Source organism: Sciurus vulgaris (genome assembly GCF_902686455.1).
Source record: "Sciurus vulgaris genome assembly, chromosome: 8".
In the NCBI taxonomy this organism is placed as follows: domain Eukaryota; kingdom Metazoa; phylum Chordata; class Mammalia; order Rodentia; family Sciuridae; genus Sciurus; species Sciurus vulgaris.
Genome location: NC_136468.1, coordinates 67143294 through 67165062, shown reverse-complemented (window position 1 = coordinate 67165062; position 21769 = coordinate 67143294). Strand labels below are relative to the sequence as shown.

Sequence of the window (21769 nt, the reverse complement as noted above, 5' to 3'; positions counted from 1 at the left end):
ATATATATATATATATATATATATATATATATTGTGTGTGATATATATATATCACATTTTCTTTATCCATCCTTCTGTTGAAGGGTACCTAGATTGGTTCCATAACTTATTCCCTGGGTTTTTGAAGGCCCTTTTTTGTCCACCAACCCCAGGATACCTACTGCTACCTTAGCTTAGAATCACTTTTGCTGAGATGTATGGACTTATACATTAGCCCTGATTTCAAGAATTAGCCATGGGAAAACATTTCTTTTTATTAGTTATAAAACTGAGATTAAGGACACTGTGTCACTCAGTGTCCTACATAAAAAGGAAGATTCCATCATAAGGTGTTTATTTTAGAATTCATTTTTATGAACATCTCTCATTTTTCCTTGATAAAATAGTACATTGCTTCTCTTCTGATAGTGAGAATTGTGTAACTTACTGATGTCAAGATGCTCAGAATCAAATTTGGTGCCATAGCACTGGAGTTACTTCTGTGCTGGGCATTGAACCGAGGGCCTTGGGCTTGGAAGACAAAGCACTCTACCAACTGAGCTATATCCCCAGCCCTAGAGTGACTTTTATGATTAGTATATTTGAAGTGTGTTCCATTCCTTGGTTTTGATTTTTCTGTCTCTTTTATTAACTATACATTTATCATTTGTTGTATTTAAATGATATGTATATAAACACATAAGCATATATATACTATACATACATGTCCTTTGTTATCCCTGGGTTCAGTCCTTTTTTGGAAGTATAACTGAAGTATAACTTTCTTTTTTTTTTTTTTTTTTTTTTTTTGGCACCAGGGATTAAACTCAGGGGCACTAGACCACTGAGCCACATTCTTGGCCTATTTCGTATTTTATTTAGAGACAGGGTCTCACTGAGATGCTTAGCACCTCGCTTTTGCTGAGGTTGACTGGCTTTGAACTCTTGAGCCTTCTGTCTCAGCCTCCCAAGCCCCTGGAATTACAGGCATACACCACACCCTGTGGAAGTGTAACTTTTTGCCTGCTGGAAGTATGTGGATGGTGATAATGTTTAAGATCCATTAGTTTCTCAAAAGTTTCATCTTCAAAATATCATATTTTCGGCTTCTGTATCTCTGGAACATCTCACAAATTGGATGAATCTGGGTTATAGCCTGAACCTTCTATGGTCTTTGTAAAGTCATTTAATCTCTCCAGTCTCAGAATAATAATATATTTGTCCTATTTACCTAATAAAGTACTATGGGATCAAATAAGATAACAAATGCCATTTGAATCGAGACTTTTTTGAAAAGATACGAGTGTCAAAACAATTTCCGATTTACATGGGTCGGCACTGCGTGGTGAGGAAAGTGCTGATTTGGAAGAGGACTGAAATCTATTAAACACTTTGGTGTTTTCTGATAGCATCTCCTGTTCCATTCTCTACCTTTCCCACCTGGTTCTCTGCCGAGAGTTCGGCACCTTTAGATTGTGTCGCCTGGGCTCCTTTGCACTTGGGTTTCAGTCAATAGGAAAACCAGCAGGAGAATGGAGAATGGAAGGAGAAAGAGGTTTGGGTATTTTCTCTCCTCAGGGCCACAGAGGAGTGGTTGCATCTTTCGATGAAAAGTCCTGGCTCCTGTCGGACGGCCTCTCCTGAGGTCAGAGTTACCCAGGGTTTCAGCTTCCCTTCTTTCCAGTTTTGATGACCACTCCCTTTAGGTAATGGTTCCCTGTTGTTGCTCACCTGGGAGGTCTCATCATCCCCCAAGGGTCTCCTCTGTAGACAGCTGCTGCCCTAAGCTCTTCTAGGTTACCCTGTCTGAGGGTGTCATCTGTCTCCTGCTGAGGTCTGACTGATACAGGCGCAATGCTCACAAAAACTCCTTGAAGTAGCTACTACTGCTCATTTTATACGTAAGATGTGTATATGAGAAATGTACATGGTTATTTTCCCCCAAGGTTGTATAAGTTGTAAGCCCAAGAACTAAACATCAAACCTAGGTATGTCTTATGCCCTTCTGATCTGTCTTCTGTCCTGTTAGTTGGGTGAAGTGTTTGGGGTACTCTATCTGGTTATTCCTTTCTTTCTTGCTGAAACACAATCTAATACAAATAATATAAATTTAAAATATGTGGTTTATATTATATTGAAATAAAGACTTATCAACAATGAGATGTAGGAGTCTCCTACTGTGTCCAAGTATCTTCTTTATGTTTTACTTTAAAACAACAACAAAACTATAAATAGAACCTAATTACATATGACAGTGGCAAGCACAGATTGTCAGAGGAAAGTCAGAGACGGCATTGCCTCTGGTAGTTGTGTTCATAAAAACATTGTCCTGAAAATGAAGAAGATTAAATTTTCCTGTCTACTTCAGGCTGTGTTCTTAGCATACTTTATGCTTCTGTCAAACCTGGAGACAGAAGGAGATATAAACTTATTTAAATGTTTGATTTAATTTTTTCCAGTTCTTATCAAGAACAGAGAGATGCCAGAAGACTGAGGCATTCACTGGCAGAGCTTGGAATTTCTTCTATAAATAATTTACATTCTAGGCATCAAGCATGCATCTTACTGCTGATAGTTGTGGCTAGAATGGGTCCTTATTGCTAACTTTGAAGTGTGTGATCAAGAAACCCTGGTGCTTTTTGCCAAGAGGCTGCAAGAAGAGGGTGGTGGAGTGGAAGGCATGGGGGTGAACCCTTCAGGTCCATCCCCAGGGCTGCCTTCAGAGAACTGTCCTGGGGAACCTATAGGACTTTCAGCTCTTTGTGCATACTCAAACACCTTGGAGGTTAACCACTTTTATTAGTAGTAAAATGCTTGATTAGCTTCAGATGAAAAGAGACTTAGCAACTCATTGGTTCGTACTCAGAGTCATAATAAGTAGATAGCTATGAGTAGCCACATCTCATGGTCCACTCATTATTCAGCACTAGATTGTTTAAAAATCAGCCCTCCCTGCATTAGGCAAAAGTCTTGTGTGCCCTGAAGGCCCCACATTTGAGTGTCTTTATTGGCCATCAGGTTTCCTCTTTGGTGGATTTTCTATTAATTTAAAAATGACTTATGAAAGTTCTTTATATAAAGTCTGGTTACAATCATTAGTTGATTAAATGTTTTGAAAATATCTTTTCTAAGACTATGGACTATTTTTTAAGTCAGTTATGGTATCTTTGGTTACATGGAAATTTAAACTTTTAATGTGGTTACATCTATCATGATTTCTTTTATGGCTTGTTTTTCTGTTTTGTGAGGGAAAATATATACATATAAATACACCCAGATTATATATATTTACATTATGGATATAACAGTAGTTTGTGTTTCTTCTAGGTTTACAGTTTTGCTCTTTACACACATATACAATTTTCATATACATTTTTCATATCCATATTTTCATATACATTTGTTTCTGGGTGTGGTGTGAAGTAGGTACATTATTTAACTTTCCTTCTTTCATTTAGATAATTATTGTTCATCAAGAATAATTATGAAGTTCACTTTTTTTAACAAATTTCTTAGGGGCAGAATGGGCTGTGACTCAGAGGTAAAGTACTTGTTTAACACAAATTTCTAATGCCTTATTTATGTCATGGACCAAATATCTCTAAGTATGTATGATTTGGGATTCTGGTCTATTCGTCTATTCAGGTGCAAAAATGTTTTGGTTATTCTTGGTTCTTCATTCCTTTTTATCAATTTACGATTAACTTGTCAAATTCTGAGAAAAACCTATAGAGATTTTGAATAGAATAGACTTGTCTCTATAGACTCACAATGTAGAGAGAATTGACATATTTAAGATTTGAAATCTTTCCACACATGAACATTTACTTAGATCTTTAATACCTTTCAGTTAACGTTAGTAATTTTTCTAAGAAACCCAGAACATATGTAGCTACTTTGTAGTTTTTGTTGTTACAGAATAGAATCTTTAAAAAGTTTGTTGTTAAAAAAAATCCAGTTAAAAAATGGACAAATAATCTGAACAGACGTTTCTCAAAGGAAGAAATACAAATACCCAATAACTATGCGAAAGAAGCTCTATATCACTAGCTACTAGGGAAATACAAACCAAAAGTAGTATGAGATTCCATCTCACCCTAGTGAGAATGGGTATTATCAGAAAGACAAAAAATAAGAAATGTGGGCAAAGATGTGGAGCAAAAGGAATCTTATGCATTGTTGGTGGGAATGTACCTTAGGATAGTCACTATGGAGAACAGTGTGGAGGTTTCTCAAAAACTAAAAATAGAACTACCATGTGATCCAACTATACAACTCATGGGTATATGTTCAAAGGAAATGAAGTCAGCATACAAAAAAGATATCTGCATGCTCATGTTTATTATGGCACTATTTTGGGGGTGGGTGGGTACTGGGTATTGAACTCAGGGACACTTAACCACTGAGCCACACCTCTACCCCTATTTTGTATTTTATTTAGAACAGGGTCTCAATGAGTTGCTTAGTGCCTCACCTTTGCTGAGGCTGTCTTTGAACTCGTAATCTTCCTGAGCCCCTGGGATTACAGGTGTGTGCCACTGCTTCCCGCTATTATGGCACTATTCATAAGATCTAGGATATGAAATCAGCCTAGATGTATGTCAATAGATGAATTGATAAAGAAAATATGGTATACATATACAATGGAGTGTTTTCAACTAAAGAAGAATGAAATTCTGCCATTTGCCACAAAATGGATGGAACTGGAGGACATTATATTAAAGAAGTAAGCCAGACACAGAAAGGTAAGTATGGCATGTTCCCTCAAATCTGGAAACTAAAGGAAGAAAAAAAGGTGTCACAGTAGTGCAAACCTATAATCCCAGTGATTTGGGAGCCGAGGCAGGAGGATTGCAAGTTTAGGGTTAGCTTCAGCAATCTACCGAGGCCCTTAGCAACTTAGCAAGACCCTGACTCAAAGTAAAAAATAAAAAGAACTGGGAATGTAGCTCAGTGTTAAAGTGCCCCTTGGGTTCAATTCCTAGTACCAAAAGAAAAAAAATGCTGTCTGCTAATGTTGTTTAGTGGGTTCCTTGTAAGAGGTCATGGGATTTCTTCATTTCAAGTGTGCTTAATTAAAAAAATGTTCTTAAATCTCTGAACACTTTTTGTCTGTGGCTATAAGAATGAACATGGGGTTTTCGTTTTTAATGTGTTATATGGTGCATTCAGATTGGGGTATATACACATAAGCAAGGATCTCAGTGGTGGAAGAAGAGATTCAAAGAGAGGAAGCTGGAATTTCCTTCTCCATCTCCGCTGATCTTGGAAACCTTCCTCGGTTACCAGCCACCTCTCCAAATAGTGCTTTCCACCTTCTGCACCACAGACATGGACAATTCCTCTTTGGCCTGTGTTAGACCTGCTACTGGTGCTATATAATAGAGCTACAAAGAGCCTGTCTAATTTCTCTCCTTCTGATTGTGTGGTTGGGTACTTATTTACTTATTTTGTGGTGCTGGGGATTGAACCCAGAGTCTTGTGTATGTCAGGTAATGCTTTACCACTGAGCTATATCCTCAGTCCTTTTAATTTAATTTAATTTAGAGTTAGGATATCATTAAGTTGTTTAGGTGGCCCTTGAACTTGTGATCCTTCTGCCTCTGCCTTGCAAGTAGCTGGGATTATAAGTGTTCACCACCATACCAGACCGTGTAGTTGGGTGTTTAGAACCATGGTCAGTTCTTCATATTGCTCTTTGAAAAATCTCATCCTGTTAGATTCAATCTTCCAAAATATTTTTGATCCATATTCTGGTATCTAGTTATGCAATACTCCACACAGTTATGTCCTTCACAAATTTGGTAAGCTCATATCTCCATTGGAGTCATTGCTGAGAATGTCAAACAGGGCAGGGTTGAGGATAAAAGCCCCGAGTTTTGCCATTTTGAGCTGCTGGTAGGACAGCTTCATCTGCCTAGAACGCAAATAGATTTGGGGATGTAACTTGGTTGTAGATACAGACTGAAGATTAAGATTTGGGGTCATTGAGATTTGGGAATCAATGAGAGGTAACAATGGAAATGGATATAATATGGGGAAGAGAGATAATAGGAGACAAAGTTCAGAAATAGAAGGAGGAAAAGAGAGAAAGTGGAGAAGAGGGAACCAGAAGATGTAGGATGAGAAAGAGAAGAGTTCAGCCGCATGGTACCTAGAAAGGAGATGATTCTAAGGAAAAGAGTCAAGGAAGGTCACAAAGAAGTTTGAGAAAAAAGGTTGTGTGTGTGTACAGTTCTGTCGGAAGGATTAGGAACAAGATTAAATCCCAATTCAACTCTGAGGCCTTATTTCTTAAACCCAATGGTGAATAACAGGTGTTTGTCCCAGTCAGTATGTATATTTAAAAAACAATTCTTTTTAAAGCAGTTTTAGGAGCACAGAAAAATTGAGTAGAAGATGCAGAGTTCCATAAACCCTTAGTGCCTCACCTTTGCTCTACCCCAGCATTCCTACCAGTGGTACATTCGTCACAAATGATGAACCTACCTTGACATATCATTATTACCCAACATCCATGCTTTTAAAAAAATTATTTATTTATTTATTTATTTATTTATTTATTTTTAGGTGCTGGGGATCTAACTCAGGGCCTTGTGCTTACAAGGCAAGCACTCTACTGACTGAGCTATCTCCCCAGCCCCAACATCCATGTTTATATTAGAGTTCACTCTTAGCAATACACATTCTATAGGTTTGGACACATTTATAATGACTTATTTCCACCATTGTAGTATAATAAGTAGCTTCATGTGCTAAAAACCTTCTGTGTTCTGCCTATATCCCTCTATTATATTATTTTGAATGCAGAAAATATTCACAATATTTTCTTTCAAAAAGAATATATAAGTCGTGTGGAAATAATTATTTTTTAAAAATGGAAAACTGATCATGAAAATGTGAGAAAAGAAAGAAAAGCTTATGGGCTGGAGTTGTAGCTCAGTGGTAGAGCACTTGCCTAGTACCTGGGAGGCACTGGGTTTGAACTTCAGCACCACATAAAAAAATAAATAAAACAAAGGTGTTCATCTACAACTAAAAATATTTAAAAAAAATAAATAAAGCTTAAGGTGTGGAGAGGGCATTCATAGGGTGAGAGAACATGCCAATGAAGAGAGATATCTTTGGTGTGGGAAAAAGAAAGTAATCAAGGAACTCCAATCTCTGGAGGTTCTGCATTAAGAACTCAGGAGGAAGAGTGGATCCTATAATAGAAAAAGGATAGAAATAGAGATGAAGGGAGGAAAGGTGAAATTAAAAAGATTGGAGATGAGAGGAGGAATTTGGAGAAGTTGCCACTGAATGAGATTTTATACTGGCAGAGCTGTTGGTTGTGTTCATAGAGGGGGAAAGTGTGTTGCAGGTTTGGGCTAAGAGAAGTTTGGAGCCATTTCTGGAAGGGGTATGGGGGAGGGTGGCATGAAGGAGGGAGTGAAAGAAGTGCCAAGGACAGGGGGGTGCCCATGGAGGTTAGACTGTGAAGGGGTAGCAGATGTGTGACTATGTTTACAGCCTTTCTCCAGCAATGCTTAACTGCACGGGAATGAAAGCTGAAAGCACGCAGGATGTTGGTGTTGGTCCTGGACTGAGGGCTTTCAAGATGGCGGGACTAACCTTGCACTGATGCAGTCCAAACAGGGCAGGGAGGCCTGAAATTTTTAGTTTGCTATAAATCTGAGCCTGCTCCCTGCCCCACAGCCAGGAACTGAGCCCTTACAGCTATATTGCCCCTAGAAAACCCCTATCAGTCCCCGAACACCTGTAATGTTCAAGGGACTGAGGAAAATTCTTATTTGTTGATTGGTTTGGAGTCAAAGAAATCTGCATGGCTAGCTTTCATCAGGGCAACTCTAAAGGGTCTTCAAGATATTTTTACACAGCTTTCATGTGGACAGTGAGATATTCTGATATGGATTCAGCCTTCATAGCAGGAAGTAGCCTGGGACACAGTTGGAATTTACCAGTTTTATTTTAACTTGACTTTGCTGCAGAAGCAGCTGTGTAGTAATGATTACAAACAACACACTCCATTTCTCTCCTGTGGAATTTTCCACTAGGAAACACCCTGCTGCTCTTGTGCAGGGATTCACTCTTTATTTATTAAGGATTATATTTGAGGGTGCTGGTTTGGGGAGCTCAGTAAATTTTACCAGCATCCAGAAAAGAGGAAAAAGACTCATTGGAAGGCATTTAAAAATTATAATCCTCCAGATATCATGACAAAGGGGATTCAGTTCCAAATTCACTGCCCCAGGAGAGGTTTTGCTTGAGTGAAAACAGCAAAACTGACATTTCAATAATGTAGCTTGTTGAAAATTCTCTTGACAGTTTTAAAAATTTTATTTTGTTTTATTTATTTATTTTGTAAGGAAGACAAACCAGGCAGCTAACTAGCCTGGGAACTGGTAAGGAAGTTACAAGTTCTGAGTTCTACTTCTGGACTACACAACCAAAATTCTTAGTAATTGGGAGCTTTTTGAGGCATTATCTGTTCATCTTGTATCCCCAGAGCCTGGCACAAGGACTGGCATGAATTTAAGATAGATTGAATTGCATTGGAAAAGAAATCAGTAGGTCCCATGATATTACAAAATATTGGAATTTGATAGCATCACCTTCTGGTGCTGCCTTATTAGGAAAAGGAAAACATCTGTGAAAGTTGGAACAGTGGCAAACAAGAACCTGCACTGTGGAAGCAGACTTCCAGGAGGGTGACCCTGCTCCATTGCTGACTAGTCAAATAGCCTCACTGAGCTATGGTGTTTTCATCTGTAAAATGGGGACAATGTACCTGTATGTACCTACTTCATAGGTTATGGTGAAGGTAAAATGAGAGACTATAGGTAAAAACTCTGGCATCTGTCAAAACCATAATAACACAAGGGAATCGGGAGTCTTTTAGCTGCTATTACTAGCTTGCTTCCTAATCCTCTCCAAGATTGACTTTCTATCACTTCAAGCAGATTGAGGTTTTCCAATGTATTCCAAGCACACAGGGCCTCAGTGTTCACAGAGAAGCTCTGAAGACTAATTCACAGAATTTAGCACAGTGACCAGGTTATACTGCATCTTCCATCCATGCTAACTGGAAAGAGGAATGTGGAAAGACATTTGCCATCAACTTCTGGGAATTATAAGGTATACAAATTAGCCTTACTAGGGAAGTGATTTAAAGATTCTTACTTGTGCAATAGAATTTTTGGATCCTCAGATTTAGCAAATATATTAATTCACTGAAATTAATGAAAGTGCCAGGTTTGTGATTTTCAATTTGTGCTACATAACTGGGTCCTGCTTAATTCAAAAATTCCTCAAGAGTCAGGATCAGAAGATCTGAGAAGGGACATCGAAGTTTAAACAAATGCCCTAGATTGTTCTGATCCCATACTTCAGAAGCCTTCCAGCCCTCCTTTGAGAAATGTCAGGGTTGCCTAGAAATGTGGTGAGTATTCATCTAAATGTAAGAATCTTTTTATTCCTTTTTTTTCAGTTTTAGTTTTCCTTATTTTTAGTTTTCCTTCCATGGGTGAAAGAAAAACAGGATAGAAATTACCTTTATCTATAAATAGGACTTGGAGATTCTGGGTGTTCTGGTGTTATACAAGCATGGTACACCCAAAGGATTTGCCATAAAAATGTGGAGTTATTTGGACATCCATCTGTCTGAAAACCACCTATAAGGGCTGTTCTTGTGGATTGTTACGCTAGGAGCCTATCTGGTTCTCATCTGACATTTCAGGGGGACTGCATTTTCTTACTCAGGATTAAAGGAAGAAATATTCTGCAACACCATCATAAATAATTCAAAATCCAAGAGAGCTTAATGTGAACTATAAGAATGTGACCTGCAGTCACACTCTAAGTACAAGAAGAATGCATCTAAATCAGTGTTAAAAGTATATTACTAGGAAATAAGTGGTAGGCCCACCAGTCTGCAGGAGAGCTGTTCCTGTGCATTTTTATAAAGACTTTTTCTAAGGATTTAAACTCCCCCAGAGTCTGGCCTCTGTGCATTTAACCTCCATTTGAGGTTATCAGTCTGTTTCATCATGACAGTACTGCATGATACCACTCTCCTTTCCCCACTAATCTGTCGTGAATGTTGTCTTGAAAGGGTCTTAAGATTCAATTATTAATCAGAACCAATTTAACAGGCTGTTGATGCCGGGAATGAAATTTTTTCCATTTGCAAAGCGGGGATAAGCTGATCAAGGAGAATGGTACAATTTCACAGGAAATACATTAAGTCTCCCACGCCTGCCTAAAGAGCTTACTGAGGTTCATGAGAGTGCAGAGAAAGGTGTGTTTGGGTGGATACATTATAAGTCAATGGAGAGTAATTATGAGAAATTTATAAACCATAGCTAACCTCACTTTACCATTATTTTATTACTATTTCATTACAAATTTTCACAGTGCTGGGGATTGAACCTAGTACCTCACACATGCTAGGTAAGTACTCTATCACTGGGCTACATTCCCTGTCCTTTTTATTTTATTTTGACAGAAGGTCTCAGTAAGTTGCCAAGACTGGCTTCAAACTTTCAATCCTCCTGCCTTAGCTTCCCGAGTTGCTGAGATGACAGGTATGTACTACTGTGCCTGGTGCCTCACTTTATTATAAATTAAGTTTCTTGACCTGAAAGAAAGAACCATATTTTTCACTTTATTATAAATTAAGTTTCTTGACCTAAAAGAAAGAATGAATTTTTTCAAAATTGCACTTAGAATGTAGCCTCACACATTTTACTTAGATGAATGATGCTATTGAAATGGTATTTTCTGTACTTAATTCTGTTTTATTCCCTTTTTTCATACTCAAGTTATGAGACACTATAAGCTTATTAATTCTCTTTAAAAGGCGCCAGTCTTCAGACAGGAGGGTGTCTGTATTTCCAGCATCTTGCAAATGACTTAATGTGCTGGAAATACAATCCGTGTTGAGCATAAGAATCTGCATTGTTGAAGAAGGTCTTCTGTAGTTGATGAACTGACCCCACCATGGATCACTCACTGTCCTGGGCACATGTGAGGTGACCCTAAAAATGGGATGGGTGCTTTAGAAAACTTGAGTATGCCACTGTAAAACATCTCTTTAGCAGAAGGAATGTTTCAAGCTGATTATTTTGAGACACTGTAGACACTGGAGAAGCTCTGAAGGGTAGAAGTCACCCTTTTGTAAGGGAAATTTACAGCTATGAAAAAAAATTATCTATTCATAAGTGTGTCTCCCTCCTCTCTGTAATGGGAAGAGATGGCTCTAAAGCACTAGAGACTTCTCGATGGAGACAATACTGACTTAACTCTGCATAGCAGACGTACTCTTGTTTAGTGCATTTTTCCTTCCCATGACTGCCCCCCGACCCCCAGTCACCCCAACACCTTTGGTATTTAAGACTGAACTCATGTCCACCTCTCTGAGATTTGCTCATATCTCTGGGTAGCTCTCATATATACACAAGGTATACATGTTAATAAATTCCTATTTATTTATTTATTTTTTTACTTTTTATTCCCCCCTCTGAGGGGCCGGCGATTCGAACCATGGCCCTTGTGCATGCTAGGCAAGCGCTCTCCAAAACAAGCTATTTCTTCAGCTCGGGAGGAGCCTGGTTTTTTTTTACTTGTTTATATCTCTTTTCTTTCAGGTGTCTATCCTGGCTAAGAACTCAAGAGAGGTAAAGGAGGGAAACTTATTTTTCTTCCCCTACAGTGTTCCTAGATGCAAGCATTTCTCTATTCTTTTAATTTTAGGTTTCCTTCTTTTTGTCTTCCGTAGGTAAGACTGAAATTACCTGCAGCTATAGACTTGGAAATGTTTTCCCTCTCAAGTTTAGAATTTCATCTCTAACACTGCATAAGGACAAATGTGATCATTTCCAAGTCAAGGGCAGCTGGGGTGCAGGCAGGACCAGCTACATCATTTGTAGACTCAGTGCTAAATGAAAACTTCAAAAGGCAGAAAAACATGCCACTAAATGTACTAAAATATAAAATTTTTCCCATTTTGTTGTCCTGTGGCTTTTCTCTCAAAAAAATTTTCAAAGCTTGCTATTTAATGTCATTCTAAATAAATAAAAATAAAAGATTTAAATTACCAGTGTTAGTTTTACTGTTCATTTTTACATTGAACAATGCCAACTTTAAAAAATACAAATGCCAGGGCATTTAACTCGTTTGTGCAATCACAGACATTGCACAATCTGTATTTTGTCTCTCCAGGGTGCCTTGGGTTGGCCACAAAAGACAAACACGGCCTCAAGAGGGCTGGAAGAAGGAAGAGAAAGATCACCCAGGCAGTGAGCAGGCTGAGCAAGCTGGCAGGGAGCACTTCCTTTGGCACAGGACCCTCATGACCCTCCTAGGCTATTCACTCAGGCCTGAAGACTTCTCAGATCTCCCCTTCCACCAGCTGATGAATCAACATATTGGCTCCTGACTTGGGGCAGGTCCTGGAGAATCTCTCCTTCCCACTGGTAGTGTCCTCAGTCCATGGCAGACAGGTACCCCCAGGGCATTACCTCCATACTAGGTAATGGACCAGTTGAGCAATAGGCTTGCTCCTCCTCACTGTGTTGTGGCCTCCTGTCCACTAGCCACAGACACAATTGCTATATCCTGCCCTGAGATGCTGCAGGATAGGGGTGCCCGACTGTGATTCTCCCCTCCCATGTCCAGAGCCCTGCTTGGGGGAGAGGGTGGCAGTGGTTACTGGAATTACAAGGGAGGGAGGCCAAGTAGGAGAGTTCCAGGGCTGGGGAGTGGGCTATGAACCACCTCCAGGGAGGTGGGGAGGTGGAAAGTGGGGTGGGAAGAGACAGGGGTAGAGGGAGGAGAAGGCAGCAGGAAGCCGGCCACATGAACCCTCTTGAGATCCCCTGGACCTCATCCTCCACTGCCCCATTGTCCCCTCAGACTTCACTTAAAAAACACAAATGCAGACACCATCGTCAGTAATTCCAAGACTGAGACTGCAGAGATTACATCACAGTTGTGGGGGCCTCCTGAGCTTGGCGCTCTGTGGACTACACTAGTTATAGGACTCTGGCTGCAGGAGCACAGGAAGGAGATGAAAGTGAGACCTTCCAACCGCACAGCCCGCCCTGCCCAGTCTCAACCCCTGAACAGGCTCCTTGGGAACCAGGGACAACTCTGTGAACGGTGGACCTGCTCTCTGGATGAGAGCTTTCTCTCATATCCCTTTACCCTACTTTCTCCATGACACTTTTTTCTTCCTCCTCCGCCCTTCCTTGCTGATTGATTTTAAACACAGTGCCTGATCTCCTGTGCTGGGGGCAGCTGGGGACAGCTATGGGCAGCTGTGGGCAGTGGGCTGCTCCTGTGTTTTTCTGGATACAAAGTAAGTTTAAAATTTGACTTTTTTATATTCCACATTCTACATCTGTAGCTTCATTTGGTGGTTTCTTTGCTGCTTTTCTCCTTTTCTGCTCCCCTTCTCTCTCCCTGTCTGAGTGAGGGGCGATCTGTCTTTTAATTATGTTTTACAGCTAATTAGGCGGCTTTCCCTGCTGGCGGGATGCCTGAGCTTCCACTGCGAGTACTGGCCAGGATCAAGGAGCGCCTGGTGTGTGGGGAAGGAGCACCTGCTTTTCAGGGTTGTGGGGATCCAACAGGAAGAAAGAAGAGAAAGCGAGGGGAAAAGTCACAGAAGCATGGAACAGGTGGGAAGGTGGGAAAGGGAGCGTGAAGAAGCAAGGCAGGAGGGAAAGAAGGAAGGAAGGAAGTATGAAAAGAAGGAAGGAAGGAAAGAAGGAAGAAGAGGAGAAGAGGGAAGAGAGAGGGAAAGTAGAAAGGACAGACAGAAGGAAGGAAGCCAGAAATTACTTAAATAATTTGAAAAGAATGGAGGCTTATGCCTACTGAAGCTACTGCCCAGACAGACAAAATCTTGGCAGTGCTGGTCCAGGGCAAAGTGTGAGCCTCTAAGTGGGTGACAAGGAGTGTCAGTGCTAGGCTTCTTGGTCTGCTCCTATCAGATTCTTGAAAAGGGGACTTTGCATCTCAGTCCTCTTGAAATGCCTCCCAACAAATGAGTGCCCCAGGAAAGTACAAGTACCCTGAAGAGAACTGGGCAGGGGTGGGGGCTCAGTGGTGGACTAAATGGGAGAGAACGACAATGGCAAATCTCTTCTGGAGCTCCCAGAGGCCCAGAGTTGCACTGAGGAGGGCTGGAACTTTACTTTCACAAGAATCCTCACAAATATGAACTTAGTTTTCCCAGGGTGATTAATGTACTGGCTGTAAAAGCCAAGTGTGCTTATAACCTCAAATTTTAAAAACCATTTCCCGCCCCCAGAAGTATTATCATCAACTGTTCTCTTGGGTCTTGCTGGCAAAGTGCCCTGAAGTCTCTAAGTATCTGAGGAGGGAAAAGACAGGGTAACTTGCTGTCTGATGGATCCACAGCCCGAATATGACTCACTGCTTCTTGGGGAGCCTGGCTTGCTAGCCCTGGGATCCAGACTCACAGGGAGTCTCATCAGCATGCTCAGAACACTCCCAGACCAGGCCTCCTGCTCTCTCTGTCCTCTCAGCAGTGCATGTCTTTTTTCCAGAGAAATATTGCGTTTTGGGATTACGATGCAGACTTCACTGAGATTTTCCTTATAGGGGCAGAAAAACCTAATTTGTCAAAAGAACAATGTGATTCCACCCAAAGATCTAGAGAACCTGAGATACTGAGATCTCTTTCAAGACTGGTGAGATATGAGAACAATATTTATCTTTAACTGCCTCCTCCCTCTGGAGCAGGATTTGTTGGAATGGAGGCCTTTTATCAGAATTACATGGAATGAAGGTAATAAAGCAGATTTTTGCACTCCAATGCAGAACTACTGAATCTCTGTGGGCCTGGAGTCAGAACCTATATTTTGAATAAGTTGAGAGTTGTGATCTTATGTCTACTGACATTTGAGAATCAATATTTGGAGCAGTGGTTCTTAAAACTTAGGAGGGGGAAGGGGAAAAAAATAACAGAATGAATCAAACAACATTACCCTATGTAAATTTATGATTACACATATGGCATGCCTTGACTCCATGTACAAACAGAGAAACAACATGTATCCCATTTGTTTACAATAAAAAAAAAAAAAAAAAAACTTAGGTGACCTCAAAATCACCCAGAGGGCTTGTAAAGCACAGAACCTGGGCCTCACTCTCAGAGTGTCTAATTCCTAAGTCTGGAGCCCGAGACTTTGCATTTCTAACAAGCTCCTGACAAGGCTGCTGCTGGTCTGGGGCCCACATTTTGAGAACCACTGGTTTAGAACAATTAAATCAATTTAGTTTCATGTCAATCAGGCATAACTCACTTAGTGTTTTGGGGACGCCCTCAGGAGCAGAGTATTAGAGGTAGTGGTGGTGGTGGGTTTGTTTTCTGCATGTTGGGGAGGGGAAGGACAGGGGAAGCAGTGCAGCCCCTTTCCACATCCAGGAGCCTGGCTGGTCTGCAGGACCTCAGGGAGCACATGGGATGGGGGTGAGCCTCTATTGATGACCAAGGTCCGTTGCTGGCTCTTCTAACTCTTGGGAGCTCAGTCTGGTTTCAAGTCTCCTCTAGGGAAAATATACAATGGATTGTCCAAATCTAGTGCTTCCAGAAGATGCCAGTACTAAGCTGGAATAACCAGAAACACAAAAGGAGGCAGTGTCCTCATCACCATGGCTAACCAGAAAGAATCTCTGAAATGACAGTGGGCATATTAATATGGTAACAGGTCACCAAGCCAATGGCTGATATTTCAGGGTCTCAGGCCTTAGGATTTGCATTCTTCTATCTAGAAAGAATTTCAGGCTGAGGCCTCCACAGACCGTGGAGGTGCCTGGCTGTGGTTTAGGGGCCGGCTTCCACAGGACTGCTTCCATTGGGCCTTAGACACCTGCAGTTTCCAAGTTGGTCACTAGAGGTCTCAGCAGGCCAACAGTTCTCTTAGGCCTTAAGGGACCAGGGCCCACCAGGAAGCCTGAAAAATCACCCACCATTCCCAGCTGGTTGATTTGATCGGGGAGTTATCTGACATGGGGAGCAGTAAGGTGAGGTGCTCCTGCCTGCACCTGCCTGCTCAGCATCCTGAGCAGGACGACTGCCTGGTCTTACGTGGCTGCCCAAGGATGCCATTTTCTTCGTCAAACAGTGCTACAGCTGTCACGGGAGAAGGACTGGTTACACCAAGACAATGACTGTTGCCAACAAGGGGTCCACAATTCCTTTCCATAATTTATAAGAGCTGATCCCTCCAGATGACACGGTGGATTGGCATTTCTCGATTTTAAGTCAAGTGTCATGCAAATGCAGCTTTCTGGATCCCCTCGCATAGTCTTTTCCTGTTAGATTTGCTGCTTCTAAACCCCTTTCATGACAAAATTCTGGAAATGAAATTCTATCCTGGTAATACTCTCAGAGATAATGACTTTTTGCAGTGCTATATTTTGTCCAGCAGCATTAGAACCTAAAAAGTACACATGAAATTATCTACCTCTGAGATGCTCCTCATCCTGACACATCCTGTCCTGCTCCTCCCACTCAACTCTGAATCAGTGTCAAATCCAGAGAACACTGCTGCATACTAGGTGGTGGTGGGGGGGTATTTTGGAAAAAGTTGCATTTTAAGCCAAAGGATATATGAAGAACTCAAATGGTTCAAAATATTAAATCCAGTGACATCTTCATCATAAAGATATCATGCATTTACTAAGAGGGGAGAAGCTCTGCTAAAATGATATTGCACGTTTGGCTAATATTGGTGTTTCCATAATTTTATGTAAATAAGAGGGTCAATCTCAAAATGTTGCTGACAGCTTGCATATGTGGGTTTCTATTCTTGCCTTATTGGTTTTCAAATTATTCTCTGACTGCGTCAGAGACTTCCCTGGTCTTGTTAACTTGGTAAGCAATAAACTGAAAAAGAGAAAATGTACCCTTATTCACCTACTGAAACTCCTTAAGTTTCAGAACTCTAAAGAGTGGTATCTTGGGGGAAGAGAGAAGCAGATCCCAGACAGATAACCCGAAACTGCAGAAATTCACATATTTGAGATGACCAAACCTGGAGTTTGTCACCTTTACTGAGTTTGATGGGCTCATGTAAAGGGGACAGGCCACTTGCTTCTCATTTGCATCTTCTCCTTCCTTCCCTTGTTCTTCTTCAGTTAGTAACAGAGACTCACAGTGTTCTGGCTTCTGTAGGCTGTCTCTGTTTGCACAGACTGACTAACTTTTTTCATAATCTTACAGAAGAAAATGAATACTGGTGGGAGGAAAGTGCAAGAAAAACAGCTCAAGGTTAGCAAGCAAGTGTGGCATGATGTACTTTTTGAAGTCGGCTCTTCCGAAACTCATTTTACAAACCAGAAAAACATAGTCCAGAAAGGCACATTGATTTTCTCCAGCTCACCCTCGCAGAGCCACTGAATAGGACCTGGGATCCTTTCTTGGGATGTAGACTCCTTCCCTTTCTTTCACTTCTAAGAAGTTCTCCTAATGGCTTGTAAAGAGTTCTATATCAGAGAGAAAGAAGCTGGGATACAACCTCAGTAAATTGCTTTCATACAAAGAAGAGGATTAAGTTTTAATCCAGGAAAGTTAATTTCTCCCTTGAGATCTTAGTTTTCTTCCATAAATTAGAGGATTTGGAGTGAAGATTCAAGTGGAAGAACTTTGGGCCTCCAGAACTCCATGTTTCTGAACAGTGGTTTGGGGTCTTAATACAACAGGGGCTTGGACAGTGCTCGGTCATGTCTCAAGAGAGTCTCTTCAATTTTAAATTCTTGTCATCTCTGACAGCTAACTTGGAACATTTTCTCCTAATTCCCATTCAACACACACTCAAAACCTCAATGAGAGTGAGAACACAAGTCAGTTCCAACCCCCAAATCACAACCAGGTGGGGGAAGGCTATAGTGAGACAGGGTGGCATTTTAAATGTTCCAGGTATACCCTAGGCATGAATATCTTTGTCCAAACTTGTTTATTCTGTACATCTAGTTTATTACACATTAAATTCACTCATAGTGGAAATAGTTTGTGTAGAATCCAGGAATACCATAAAGAAATTGTGTCTGTGTGTCTGTGTGTATATAGTGAAAGGCCAAAATAGCCATTCCTAGCCTAAAGCCCATTATCCTTTCTTCATAATACTGGGTTTTTCCATATACGTGTGTTTCCATCACATACATATGTACATAGAGAAAATAAAAAATGAGAAGATTACCACTTCTCTTTGTCACTCAGGCACCACGGTGTTTATATTCATAGCACCCACTCCCATGAAGAATGCTAGAGCAATGATCCCTTTAGGACGGCTGCGGCAGAGAATATGGCTAGCGGTGGAGCCCACCCGGCCCCCGAGGAGAAGCCCACACACGTGGTTCCCCTCGTTGGACTGTGTGTTGCAGTGAGAGCAGGGGCGCGTGCCTGGAATCCTAAGAGCTGATAATCTGAGGGTGCATTGTCAGAGAACAATAACCAAATGCAGCCCCCAGGACTCCCCAACTCCTTCCCGCGGAGCTGCCAGGCGTACAGCTGCACGTGGCCTGGCTCTTACCCCTGTGCTGGGGATTGTGTGTGAGACAAGCACAGATAGAAAACCAGGAGCAAAGACACAGGATCTATAGCTTAAAAGTGACGGTTCATGCGGCCCAAGCGCCAACTGCGGAAAGCGGGAATCGGAGGAGAACAGCAGAGAAGACATGCGGGAAGGCGAGGCGGAAGCGCACAAAACACAGCTGAGCCCACAAGGAGCCATGCTCACTTACATGGTGAGGTCTCACACTACCTTAGTTTGCCTTAAGCATTTCCATCATCTGAGAGTGTCGGAGGGAAAAACAGAAGGGTTAAAGATAAATGAGAGCTCACACTTTATTTTCAAAGATTAAAAATAACAATGTCATTCCTAGCCATCCCATTCATGGTGTGCAGAGGCACATGCTGAGTGATTCATAGCCATAAAGAGCCCCCTTTGGGGGCCAGAGTGGCTGGGTTCAGACCTGGGTTCTGCCATCTGCTAACTGCAGGATCCTGGGCCAATGCTTTAACTTTCTGTGCCTCTGTTTTCTTACCTGTAAAATAGGTCTAATAGTAGCACTTACCTCAAAAGGTTGTGGTGAAGATGGTATAAATTAATATGTGAAATATGGGATAATGCTCAATAATCAGCATTATCCAGTAGTAGCAATTATATCATTGTTATTATTATTATTATTTTTTTAAAATCTTTGGTTTCCTCAAGAAATACCACTTAGACTAGAAGGAATAAAAATGTACAGAAACCCAAGAACTCAGAGAGAATTTTAATTATTCAGTAAGAAAAATGATTCAGAAGGAAATGACAAAGTAAGAAATGCATGGGTTGAGCATATGTCACTATAATTCTTTGAAGGCATCATTTCAAATTTGGGATTATCCCAAATCAATTCAGAGTAGCTTTTGAAGAAAGATAAGTAAAATCAATTGCACACTCAGATCAATTAGAACTCTAAAGTCTGTTCAATTCAAGGCCATGCACACATCCTCAGGTATTGCCCCCTGGATGAATGTCATCTCACATCTTCTCAATTTCTTCCATTCCATGCCTCTTGGAAAATTGCTGAAAGGTACCAGTGCAAGGGCAGGAGTAAGCGTGGGTACCACCTGGTTTGTCAAGCTACACAGGAGGACAGACTTCTTTCCTCCACTTTCCCACAGAACCACTTAATCAGTTTTGACCTCATATTATGATCCAACAATAAAGAATGGTGCTTGGGAGGCTGAGACAGGAGGATTGTAAGTTTGAGGTTGGCCTCATCCACTTAGTAATCCTGTTTCAAAATAAAAAATAAAAAAGGCTGGGATGTAGCTTAGTGGGGTAGGTTCAATCTCTAGTATTGAGAAAGAAATGAAGGAAGGGAGGGAGGGAGGGAGGACATTTGGTGGGGATGCAACATCTTAGCCTAAAAGAAACCTGAGGTGAAACTCCCCAGGGGTGACCTGGGTTTAAGTGTGCTTTTGCTGACCACACTCTGTGCAGTACCAGTGCCAGTACTAGTACCAGTACCAGTCTTCTTCTTTTGCTCTTTGGGCACCCAATTCCTCCTCTCCAATAACTCTATTTTGATTTGATAGCCTCTCATTTCCTGCTTCCCATTTGGTCCTCTTATTGCTGATCTCTTTTGGTTGTTACCTAAGTTGCTTCTTTTTTGGGGGGTGGGTACCAGGGATTGAACTCAGGGGCACTCAACCACTGAACCACATCCCCAGCCCCTATTTTGTATTTTATTTAGAGACAGGATCTCACTGAATTGCTTTAGCACCTCACTTACTGAGGTTGTTTTTGAACTCACGATCCTCCTGCCTCAGCCTCCTGAACCACTGGAATTACTGTGCCTGGCTAGGTTGCTTCTTATACATCACTGGCCTGAGGAAGTTTTCAGGGTAGAGGATCTAGGTCTCTCCTCCATGTTTCTTGTCACTTTTTCAAAGGCATGAACAACCACATTGGCTCTTTTCAGGACATGACTATTTGGATGAAGCAACTTGATTATTGAAAGTTGAGTACCAGAAAGATAATTGTGAATGAAAAGTTAAAGGCAACATTGGAAGTTTTCAGACTACAGAAGGGAAAAACTATGAAGAACATGTCGGAGTCTAGTTAGTAGCCCAAACTTCCTTTTGCCAGAAAGGATGGAGCACAGGCTGCCTCAAAAGGAAGTCCCTTTGCAGGGAGTGTGTGTTTGCTCCCTGGAATAGACATGGCAATGATGCTCATCTCCAAGCAAGATGCATTCTTCCATGAAGCAGGGTACATGTGAGTGTGTGCACATTTCTGCTTTGAGCAGGGTTTTATCTGAGATCATTTTCTTATATGTGAACCCCTGAGTTGAATTCCCTGGCTGAGAAGCTGCCAGTTGGGCTGCAGGCTCATCAAGTCTGGGCCTGGGTTTTGCTCTCTCATGCAGCCTCTCACTCTATTAAATGCAGCATGCCCCACACTACAGGAAGGGGTTAGGGCCGCCAGTGATCACAGCTTCATTTGTCTGGCAGGAAAGCTGGCTTTTTAAAGACACAGTCTTAGATCTTTCCAATCACAGATACTGTTTCAAGGACATAGATTACATTGCTCGGGCTCTGGAACACAGAGTAACACCTTGATCTGCTCAACACTTTTTTGAAGGGATGCTATTTATGTCATTAGAATATTGTTCAGGCAAAAGTGCAAATGGGAGAAAGAAACAGAGGATACTAAGGAAAGCAAAGGGATTTCAACTAGAAAAAGTAGGTCTAATGAATTGGTGTTTGCAGAAATGGTGACATTTAAATAGAATTATTAAGCAATTAGCCAAATTATAGCGAGGATGGGAAATACAAGATGATTTCAAAGGGAATCATTTCAAATAAGTCATTATTATCTTGGTTTGGAGTTATTATCTTGCATTATCATCTTGCATTTGGTTCCACATCAAATGAAGAAGGTCATTATTTTGACAAGAGATAGACGCAGCTATGTTTTTTTCATTGATGGGACAAGCGATGCCACATCTCCTGAGTCGTCAATGAGCTTATCATCCTGCAGGACCATGCATGCAGGGCTAGAGCCCTGGGTACAGTGAAGATGGCAGTGGCACCATTATGCTGCCCAGGGTGACTCGGAGTGAAGAGTTCAATGGCAGTCTCTTCCAAGTTCTGCTCTGGGTGATAATCCTCTCCCAAGCAGGTCAGATATATCCCTAGGTGTAGGTTAAGTTTCAGTGGGTAGCCCGTGGAGGAAAAGGTTGAAAGAATAGCTTCTGCCAT

At 41.3% G+C, this 21769-nt stretch overlaps 1 protein-coding gene across 2 annotated transcripts in view; it reads right to left on the bottom strand.

Annotated features, from left to right (window-relative positions):
* LHFPL3 (LHFPL tetraspan subfamily member 3) overlaps positions 1–21769 on the bottom strand; it is a 554978-nt gene that overhangs the window by 37400 nt on the left and 495809 nt on the right. Inside the window, exon 3 of one of the 2 annotated variants that reach the window (XM_079150039.1) lies at positions 18757–18804. The exons of the other annotated variant lie outside the window; for it this stretch is intronic. Within the exon in view, the coding sequence (XP_079006165.1) occupies positions 18788–18804 (17 nt within the window). The 3' untranslated portion in view covers positions 18757–18787. The remainder of the gene's footprint in view (positions 1–18756; positions 18805–21769) is intronic. 2 annotated transcript variants of the gene reach the window in all.